Source organism: Cervus elaphus, chromosome 3, assembly GCF_910594005.1.
Source record: "Cervus elaphus chromosome 3, mCerEla1.1, whole genome shotgun sequence".
Lineage (NCBI taxonomy): Eukaryota > Metazoa > Chordata > Mammalia > Artiodactyla > Cervidae > Cervus > Cervus elaphus.
In genome coordinates, this window is record NC_057817.1 from 24,577,065 (window position 1) to 24,588,263 (window position 11,199).

Consider the following 11,199-nt stretch of genomic DNA (forward strand, 5'->3'; position numbering starts at 1 on the left):
ACAGGCAAGTTTGGCCTTGGAGTACAGAATAGGGCAAAGGCTAACAGAGTTCTGCCAAGAGAACGCACTGGTCATAGCAAACACCCTCTTCCAACAACACAAGAGAAGACTCTACATAAGGATATTACCAGATGGTCAATACTGAAATCAGATTGATTATATTTTTTGCAGCCAAAGATGGAGAAGATCTATACAGTCAGCAAAAATAAGACCGGGAGCTGACTGTGGCTCAGATCATGAACTCCTTATTGCCAAACTCAGACTTAAATTGAAGAAAGGAGGGAAAACCACTAGACCATTCAGGTATGACCTAAATCAAATCCCTTACAATTATACAGTGGAAGTGAAAAATAGATTCAAAGGATTAGATCTGATAGATAGAGTCCCTGAAGAACTATGGATGGAGGTTCATGACACTGTACAGGAGGCAGGGATCAAGATCATCCCCATGGAAAAGAAATGCAAAAAGGCAAAATGGCTGTCGGAGGAGACCTTACAAATAGCTGTGAAAAGAAGAGAAACAAAAAGCAAAGGAGAAAAGGGAAGATATACCCATTTGAATGCAGAGTTCCAAAGAACAGCAGAGACAAGAAAGGCTTCCTCAGTGATCAATGCAAAGAAATAGAGGAAAAAAATAGAATGGGAAAGACTAGAGATCTCTTCAAGAAAATTAGAGATACTAAAGGAACATTTCATGCCAAGATGGGCACAATAAAGGGCAGAAATGGTATGGACTTAATAGAAGCAGAAGATAAGAAGAGGTGGCAAGCATACACAGAAGAACTGCACAAAAAAGATCTTCACAACCCAGATAATCACAATGGTGTGATCACTCACTTAGAGCCAGACATCCTGGAGTGTGAAGTCACTTGGGCCTTAGGAAGCATCAATAAAAACAAAGCTAGTGGAGGTGATGGAATTCCAGTTGAGCTATTTCAAATCCTAAAAGATGATGCTGTGAAAGTGCTGCACTCAATGTCAGCAAATTTGGAAAATTCAGCAGTGGCCACAGACCGGAAAAGGTCAGTTTTCATTCCAATCCCAAAGAAAGGCAATGCCAAAAAATGCTCAAACTACCACATAATTGTACTCATCTCACATGTGAGTAAAGTAATGCTCAAAATTCTCCAAGTCAGGCTTCAATGGTATGTGAACAGTGAACTTCCAGATGTTCAAGCTGAATTTAGCAAAGGCAGAGGAACCAGAGATCAAATTGCCAACATCCACTAGATCATCGAAAAAGCAAGAGTTCCAGAAAAACATCTATTTCTGCTTTATTGACTACGCCAAAGCCTTTGACTGTGTGGACCACAACAAACTCAGGAAGATTCTTAAATAGATGGGAATACCAGACCACCTGACCTGCCTCTTGAGAAACCTGTATGCAGGTCAGGAAGCGATAGTTAGAACTGGACATGGAACAACAGACTGGTTCCAAATAGGAAAAGGAGTACATCAAGGCTGTATAGTGTCACCCTGCTTATTTAACTTAAATGCAGAGTACATCATGAGAAACGCTGGGCTGGATGAAGCACAAGCTGGAATCAAGATTGCCAGGAGAAATATCAATAACCTCAGCTATGCAGATGACACCACCCTTATGGCAGAAAGTGAAGAAGAACTAAAGAGCCTCTTGATGAAAGTGAAAGAGGAGAGTGAAAAAGTGGCATCTGGTCCCATCACTTCATAGCAAATAGATGGGGAAACAGTGGAAACAGTGACAGAATTTATTTTCTTGGGCTTCAAAATCACTGCAGATGGTAACTGCAGCCATGAAATTAAAAGACGTATATTCCTTGGAAGGAAAGTTATGACCAACCTAGATAGCATATTAAAAAGCAAAGACAAAGGTCCATCTAGTCAAAGTTCTGGTTTTTCCAGTGGTCATGTATGGATGTGAGAGTTGGACTATAAGGAAAGCTGAGCGCCAAAGAATTGATGCCTTTGAACTGTGGTGTTGGAGAAGACTCTTGAGAGTCCCTTGGACTGCAAGGAGATCCAACCAGTCCACCCTAAAGGAGATCAGTCCTGAGTGTTCATTGGAAGGACTGATGTTGAAGCTGAAACTCCAATACTTTGGCCACCTGATGCAAAGAGCTGACTCATTTGAAAAGACCCTGATGCTGGGAAAGGTTGAAGGCAGGAGGAGAAAGGGATGACAGAGGATGAGATGGTTCAATGGCATCACTGACACAATGGACAACATGAGTTTGAGTAAACTCCAGGTGTTGGTGATGGACAGGGAGGCTTGGCACGCTGCAGTCCATGGAGTCACAAAGAGTCGGACACCACTGAGCTACTGAACTGAAATTAAAATAAACCCGGAATGTTCAGGCCTACTCACTGTTTTCTTTATCTTCTTTGCTCTCAGAGAAGTGAAAAAGAAAAACTCATTCCTCTTTTTTCCTTTCCAGTGCACAAATTCCCCCATCAGGTTTTTCCCTCCATATTAATGGAGGAAGGGAAATGCATGTCTTTCTTGTCTGGCTGAGGACAAACTTCAGTTTTGCTCAGTTTGAAAATCACCAGCTGTTCAGCCCAGGGACCCATCTATCTCCTACTTCAAATTTTCCTTGAGATGTGAACCCCAAGAAATCTTTATTGGGGTGATAGTCAGTCTTCTGTAACTTCTTTAATGTTGACACTGAACTCATAGACCCTACTTAGTTGGGGTCGTGGAGCTCGCACCCTGTTCTATTAAGGGGCCCCAAGGTGACTTTTGCAGTTATTCCTGCTGGATCTGTTTGGAGGAGGGGCTGTAATCACTTTGGGGGCATTGATTTTCTCTGCACATCATCTTTATTTTGATGTAAATCTGTGTCATCTGATAAGGGTCCTTCTCTCCGGTTGGAGACAGTCCTTTGAATTATGTCTTTTTCAGAATGCATAATCCTCTGGTTGCACGTCACAGGGCATCTAAGGTAACTGGGGCCTGTTATCCTGCATTCTCAGAATTTCCTTTGGGTTCACCACAGGGAGTGTTTGGAGTGGCTGCAGACAAACACAGGCCAGGTGGCAGTTATTCCCCTCTCTCGGGGCCCGCTGCCTCACATTGAAGGGTGGCAATCGCTGATTTCATGTCTCAGGTCTTTCCTTCTTGGTCATGGATAACCATCATCCTCCTGGAATTGAGGCTCCAGGTCCTGCTTCGAAGTCATTTATAAGCGATTCACTGCTGCCTCCTCCTTCTCCCACCACCCCCGACTACTCCAAACTTTAAACTTTCTATTTTGTTTAGGGGTATAGCCAATTAACAATGTTGTCACAGTTTTAGGTGAACAGCAAAGGGACCCAGCCATACACATACATGCATCTATTCTCCGCCGAATACAAATAAGTTTTAAAAGTAACTCTTGAAATCCTTGGCTCTCATAGGAAGGAGGTCATTTTGGATGCAAAATAGAGAACAAAATGTTAACCAGCTACATGAAGAGGTGAAAGAAGAATCGAGCAGGTGGCTTCTCTCGAGGTCACGTGAGGTTCAAAGCACCGGGCAGAGTGGTTTATGCACCATGCCAGCTTCTCCCTGGAGAAACCCAGTTACTGGCCATTCTGAACACCCTCATGCACTTTCCCTTTCAATCAGGAATACCAGGGAAAATAGTCACTGCTTTCCACTGTAATAGAATGTCGTCCCTCCCTCTGCATTTACTGATTTACAATGGCTAAATGGTCACCACATGCATCTTCCAAACAGCAAAATTATCCTGTCAGGGCCAGAAAACATCCGAGACAGGAGCAGGCAGTTTGCAGGCAACAGAGTAGACTGGCAAGAGCAGGGTTTTGGGGTCAGGCAAACCCAGGTCCAATCCCAGCTCCAACACTTAGCTGGGTGGCCTAGAGCAACATACTCAACGTTCCTGAGCTTGTTGACTCCATCTGTAGAATGGTGACAAGAGTTACTATTTCACAGGGCTCTTGTTAATACGTGTACCACAGTAAATGTTCACTGAATGCTCACTATTTTCATTATGCACCTTTATTCCTTCCTCCCACATCAACAACTTCAGTTGACTTTACCTCCAAAATACCTCCCCCCCCAACCCCGCTCCATCACTCCTGCACTCAAAGGTGGTCTTCCTCACCCACTACCATTCCCATCCCCTAATCCATCCTACACACACAGCCAAACTGATCTTCAAACAAGTAAAGCAGACCACCTCATTCTACTCCTCTCATTAAAATTCTCTAAAGAGCATCCCTCTAACCAACAAGGACCTACTGTATAGCACAGGGAACTCTGCTCATCCTTACGTGGCAGGCTGGATGGGAGGGGAGTTTGGAGGAGAATGGATACATGTATACATATGGCTGAGTCCCTTCACTGTTCACCTCAAACTAGCACAACACTGATAATCAACTATACTCCAATACAAAATGAAAAGCTTAATAAAGTGAAAAAAACAAAAAAACAAAGAGCATCCCTCTGCATTTAGGCCTAAATCCAAATTTCTTCATTCCACTCTCCTCACCCCTTACCCACCCCACTCTGCTTCAATTCTGGTATCTTCTCTCTGTTTCTCACACAGGCCATGCCTGCTCCTATTTCAGGGCCTTTGCATTTGATGTTCTTCAGTCTATAGCACTTTCCTCAAAACTTCGCATAGCTGACTTCCTTTCCTGTGTAATTCACAGTTCAAATGTCGACTCCTTAGGAACATCTTCCCTGCACACACAAACTAAAATGGCTTCACTCCCGGGTTCACCTTCCATTCTGTAACAGAACAAACCCAACTCCATACTGACCTATTCCTTTAGCTCTAACTTTTGAGCTCTGTTGCCTGAGCTTAAGTCATGGAGGTTCTCCATAGCCTGAAATACATAGGACAGCCCACTCCCAAGACTCTGACCTTTAAAAGTATACCACTTTCCCATCCACATAGATAGAAAAAGTTGCAGAACAGAGATTAACCTTAGTCTTGTTGAAGATTTATGGGAACATTGTGACCAGACCCTCCTGGACAGCTGCAAAAACAAGCGATTTTGGCACCAAGGACTTTGCAACAGTCAGCCACACTGCCTCCCATTTTAGTATAAAAGCAGCCTGAATTCTAACTTAGGTAAGATGGTTTTGGGGGGACATTAGTCCACCATCTTCTCAGTCTGCTGGCTTTCCAAATAAAGTTGCTATTCCTTGCCTCAACAACTCATCTCTTACCTTATTGGCCTGTAGTTTATTGGCAGTACAAGCTTCAGTTCAGTTCAGTTCAGTCGCTCAATTGTGTCCGACTCTTTGTGACCCCATGAACTGCAGCACACCAAGCCTCCTTGTCTGTCACCAACTACCGGAGTCCACCCAAACCCATGTCCATCAAGTTGGTGATGCCATCCAACCATCTCATCCTCTGTCATCCCCTTCTCCTCCTGCCCTCAATCTTTCCCAGCATCAGGGTCTTTTGAAATAAGTCAGCTCTTTGCATCAGGAGGCCAAAGTATTGGACTTTCAGCTTCAACATCAGTCCTTCCAATGAACACCCAGGACTGATCTCCTTTAGGATGGACTGGTTGGATCTCCTTGCAGCCCAAGGGACTCTCAAGAGTCTTTTCCAACACCACAGTTCAAAAGCATCAATTCTTTGGCGCTCAGCTTTCTTTATAGTCCAACTCTCACATCCATACATGACCACTGGAAAAACCATAGCCTTGATTAGACAGATCTTTGTTGGCAAAGTAATGTCTCTGCTTTTTTTTTTTTTTATTTTTTTCTCTGCTTTTTAATATGCTATCTAGGGTTGGTCATAACTTTCCTTCCAAGCAGTAAGTGTCTTTTAATTTCATGGCTGCAATCACCATCTGCAGTGATTTTGGAGCCCCCCAAAATAAAATCAGCCACTGTTTCCACTGTTTCCCCATCTATTTGCCATGAAGTGATGGGACCAGATGCCATGATCTTTGTTTTCTGCATGTTGAGCTTTAAGCCAACTTTTTCACTCTCCTCTTTCACTTTCATCAAGAGGCTCTTTAGTTCTTCTTCACTTTCTGCCATAAGAGTGGTGTCATCTGCATATCTGAGGTTATTGATATTTCTCCCAGCAATCTTGATTCCATCTTGTGCTTCCTCCAGCCCAGCATTTCTCTTGATGTACTCCGCATAGAAGTTAAATAAGCAGGGTGACAATATACAGCCTTGATGTACTCCTTTTCCTATTTGGAACCAGTCTGTTGTTCCATGTCCAGTTCTAACTGTTGCTTTCTGACCTGCATACAGGTTTCTCAAGAGGCAGGTCAGGTGGTCTGGTATTCCCATCTCTTTCAGAATTTTCCAGTTTATTGTGATCCACACAGTCAAAGGCTTTGGCATAGTCAATAAAGCAGAAATAGATGTTTTTCTGGAACTCTCTTGCTTTTTTAATGATCCAGCAGATGTTGGCAATTTGATCTCTGGTTCCTCTGCCTTTTCTAAAACCAGCTTGACCATCTGGAAGTTCACAGTTCACGTATTGCTGAAGCCTGGCTTGGAGAATTTTAAGCATTACTTTACTAGCGTGTAAGATAAGTGCAATTGTGCGACAGTTTGAGCATTCTTTGGCATTGCCTTTCTTTGGGATTGGAATGAAAACTGACTTTTTCCAGTCTGTGGCCACTGCTGAGTTTTACAAATTTGCTGACACTGAGTGCAGCACTTTCACAGCATCATCTTTCAGGATTTGAAACAGCTCAACTGGCTTCGGCTAGCAGCAATTCCATTATCCTGCTTTATTTTTTTTCATAGCACTCATCACTATGTAAAATTATTTGAATATTTGTTTACTACTGTATCGTCTAATTTCTCAACCAGAATGTAGCCTCCAAGAAAACAAGGCTTTTAGCTATCATCTGCCCTCTGTACTCCTAGAGCTCAGAACAGTGCCCACACATAGCAAGTGTTTAATACATACGCCTTACGGGGGTGGTTCCCCAGTGGCTCAGATGGTAGAGTGGACTCAGATGGTAGAGTCCGCCTGCAATGCAGTAGACCTGGGTTCAACTCCCTGGAGAAGGGAATGGCTACCCACTCCAGTATTCTTGTCTGGAGAATCTCATGGAGAGAAGAGCCTGGAGGGCTACAGTTCATGGGGTCACAAAGAGTCAGACACGACTGAGTGACACTGAAAGTCACTAACACTTTTCACTACTTTATAGTGGTGGTGGTGGTGGGTGTTTAAAATGCAAATTGCTGAGCTCCAGTCCTAAAAGTTCTCATATGAAACGACTGAGGTTGAGCCCAGAAATCTGCCATTCTAGCAAGCATTCAGCTCTTTCATCCTAAAGAAGGTAGTATGCAAATCTCATTTCAAAATACTTTGGTCAATGCCCTCCATCCTCAAATCTAGAATCTCCATCTAACACACCTTACCTAGTCCTACAGATCCTATCTCAGTTGCTTTCCTTTATAACCCTAGTGGCACTCAAGGTAAAAGGAGGTTACTGAATTTGGAGTTTAAACAAGTAACCCTGCCAGTTTCCATTTCTGCTGCTCTTCTGATGCCAGGCGTGTCAAACTAGCTGGCCAGCCCTGCTGGAATCCTGTTCTCCCCAGAAACACCTGAGCAGGTTTGGACTCACTCCAAAGGCAAGCCAGGTAAATTTCCAGGTCAGCTCACTAATAGACTTTCCAGAGGCAGCTGAGGCCAATTCACAGTTGCTCTACATAAACTCACTCTAAATATCACCCACCCCCACCAAACAGAAGTCTTAACCTGGCACCATCTGCCAAAGGACAGGTCAGAGTTCCCTTTGAAACACCCTAACCCCTGAGAGGAAGAAATCTTTTAAAGGGTCACAGGTGACCAAATTAATAAGCACATACATAGGGCTTCCTAGGCGGCTCAAGTGGTAATCCACCTCCCAACACAGGAGACACAGGCAAGAGAAAGCGGGTATGATACCTGGGTCAGGAAGATCCCCTGGAGGAGAAATCGCAACCCACTGCAGTATCCTTGTCTGGAAAATCCCATGGACAGAGGAGCCGGACACACTCTCAAAGAGTCAGAAAGTACTGACTGAACTGAACAAACACACACATACCTTAGTCACAAGGCAACCCCAAACTCCAACCCAGAGAAATTCACAGGCTCCGGTGAATTACTCTGTTTTTCCCATTTCCTCTCTCAACCCTGTCTCTTCAGAAAACACTCTCTGCTCTGGCACATAAACTGTCATGAGGGTTGGCCTTTAGGAGGTCTGGGAAAATGTCACGGTATCTACCTGGATCTCCTTGAATTTCCGCTACTCCCTCTTCTACTCTGTAAGTGCCGAGATCCTGCATTTGATTAAAGTAGCCTGGTCCCCAAGATTAAGATCCAAACGGCATATGGGGACTGATAACTCAGAAAATCACCAGTACTTTGATGTCAATCACCGACACTTCCATGTCAATCACCGACACTTCCATGTCAATCACCAACACTTCCATGTTAATCAGCTCCCGCAGACAAGCAAGATCAAACTGCACAGGACATGTGAGCGTGCTTTGCAGGGCGGACAAGCATCACCAACCTTCAGACTGTTCCTTGGGGGTGGAATAAACCCTGCAGTTCAGCCTGTGGATTGGAGTTTCCCCCCCAGGAGCTCTAGTGGAGGGGGAACGGTGTGAGCAAGACCCTCACACTCGCGGTTTGGGGAAGGAGCCGCTGTCGAGGGCGCCCCCAGCCCCGAGTCGGCCTCCCGGACTCCGCGCGGCTTCCCGTCGGTGGGCAGCGCCTGGCTAGCGGGAGCGACTAGAGTTTAAACCCCTTCGCGCCTTCCAACGCCATAAGCGAGCGCACTTCTGGAGAAGACTAGGGACCACTACCTCCTCCAAACGCACGCACCCGCCGCGGCGCCGTCCCTTGCAGGACTCGGGCTGGGGCCCGCGGCTCCCTGCGTGTGCGCCAGGGGAGCCCGAACCGCGTCTGCCGGCAAAGTTTACAAGGCTCCCGAGGAGCGAGCTAGGCGCCAACTCAGAACCCAGCGGCGAGCCGAGCCGGCTTGGGGAACGCGGGGAAAGGGGCTCTCCCCAAAACTGGGGGCGCAGGGCGCGGGGAAGAGCCCATCTTGGCCTCTGGGAGGCGCGGACACAGAGCTCTCGACGTGTCCGCGCGGCCGCAGGCAACCGATGAAACCGATGCCCTCGGGCGAGGAGGGATCCCACGGTCCCCCGTGTACCCCCCACACCTTCCGAAGGGCGCCGCCCCCCTCCGCTCGCCCAGGCTACGGCCGCGGCCCCGCGAGACCCGCCGTCCCAGTCCTCTGCCTTTCCCGCCCGGCTCCCCCGCGAGGCTCTCCCGTCGCCCCGCAGCGGGGCGGGAGGGACGCGCTCTCACGCTCCCCGACCCCTTGCGCCTCCAAGGCGAGGCACACTCACCCTCCGCATGGTGCCGGGACGGTGCTGGCCGGGCTCGGCGGCGCGGGCGCTAGGCGACGGGGCGGGAGCGCCGCTCGGCTGGCGGGGATGGCCGCGCTGCCCCTGCCCGCACACGCGTGCGCCGCGGCTGGCGAGCCGGCGGACCCGCGGCCCGGGGCGGGGCGGGGCGGTGGCTTCCAGGCGGCTGGGTCCTCGGGTCCGCCCCCTCCCGCCTGCCTAGCTCGGGACCTCCCGCTCCGGGGGCCTTCCTCCCCGGTCGCGACGGCCCCACCTTCCTCGGGCCGCTGCGCCCTTCTCCTTCTCGAGGTCGCGCCCCACCCGGAGAGGAGCCGGTCCTCGCGGCCACCCCAGCGCTGGGAGACGGCTGGAGTTGAACGTGGGGACCCTGCGGTTTAAGGAGCAAGAGGGATTGGTGGAGAACTGAAATGAGAGTTCTCCCCACTTTGAAAGTACTTCTGTACTGCCCGTTGGATGGGAGGATGCCTGCTAGTGTCCCATCCCCTCTATAATAGAGTCAGCGATTGTCTTTTGGAAGTCCTGAGCATTCAGAAACCTTTGTCGGGGGAGGAGGGCTGGGGGTAAAATTTAAGGGTGGGAAACCGCAGATCAGCCTGAGGCAGGAGGAAAGACAGCCTCACGGAACAGAAATGATCTAGTTTTGTTCAGATGAACGAACTCGGTAGGGCCAGGGCATCCTCATTACTGAAGAACCCACAGGTCTTTCTGGCAAACCCCTGCTTGCTAAGCTTCCTCTTCACAGTCTCCCCACCCCCACCCCAACTTCTCCAAACAACAGAGAAAGCCCATCCCCAACTGCTAATGCTGGGGAAAGGATGAGGGACACGGGATATCGTCCTCCTGATCAAGAAAACACCGCACACCTGGAGCCAGAGTATGCAGGAGCCAACTCTTCAAGAACAAATTAGAATGGAACGATGTGTGCAGATCTTCGGGAAGAAACCTGGCCTTTCTCTTTTCAGCTTCTATTGCTGAACAAAGTAAATCAAATAGCACAGAATTCAAGGCAGCCTGAACTCAATGTAGAAGAGAAGGGGAAAAAAAAATCCCTTGTTTACCAAAAAAGCCTTTGAAAAACTTACAAGGACGCTTGTGTTTTCAAACTCTGCTGTGACAGGTAAGCAGGCAACAGCAGTAGGAATGCAAAGGCTTGTGCTGGGTAAACACTTGGGAGAATGTTGCATCTTTTACATTGCCTGACTGCCAGTTATTCTGGCAGATCACCACTTACCGCTGTCAAAGATACACTGCTATAATTTTCTAACTTTGATAGAGTGTCAGCGGCACCAATTATTAAACAGACTAAGTACTTTTATGATCAAATGAATGAAAATAGTTCATCTAGATATCTCTTGGGTGCCTACCAGCACAGATAAGAGGAGAGATGACTGATGATGTATTGGGAGAAAAAGTAAAGAAAGGAAATTTATGAACTCTGCTAACCCCCTTTTTACATATTTATGATCTGCATGCATAAGTACATGGAGTTTTTGCTCCCCTGATCTGAATCCTTCAGACTGGCCTTTGATATTTTGCCTTTGGGGAAATAACAGTTGTAGCCAGTGTGCTCACTTATGCACCACAGACTTTACCTCTGTTAGCACTTTGAATCCATACAACCCTATGAGTGAGTGCTACAATTTTATGGTTTTTTAGAGAGCGCTACAGAGAGGGTCAGTAATTTGCCGGGCTTATACAGCTTGTTAGTGGCACAGTCAGGATTTGAACTCAGGCAGTCTGACTCCGGGACCCATCCACTTAATCCCAATGCAGTACTACCCTCCTGTGTTCTGCTTCATATAAAAGATCCAGCAGTGAAAAATGTTACTCAAAGTTAAAACATGAGCTCCTGTCAT

General features: G+C 47.2%; 1 protein-coding gene across 3 annotated transcripts in view; it reads right to left on the bottom strand.

Annotated features, from left to right (window-relative positions):
- Nucleotides 1-9,464, bottom strand: part of TMCC3 (transmembrane and coiled-coil domain family 3) — a 271,661-nt gene extending 262,197 nt beyond the window's left edge. For 2 of the 3 annotated variants that reach the window (XM_043881447.1, XM_043881422.1), the window contains exon 1: nt 9,326-9,464. Coding sequence is in view for 1 of the 3 variants with exons in the window: in XM_043881455.1 (XP_043737390.1) it covers nt 9,326-9,334 (9 nt within the window). In the remaining 2 variants the exon portion in view is untranslated. The remainder of the gene's footprint in view (nt 1-9,325) is intronic. The other variant, XM_043881455.1, reaches the window with a different exon arrangement.
- Nucleotides 9,465-11,199: the final 1,735 nt, after the last annotated feature.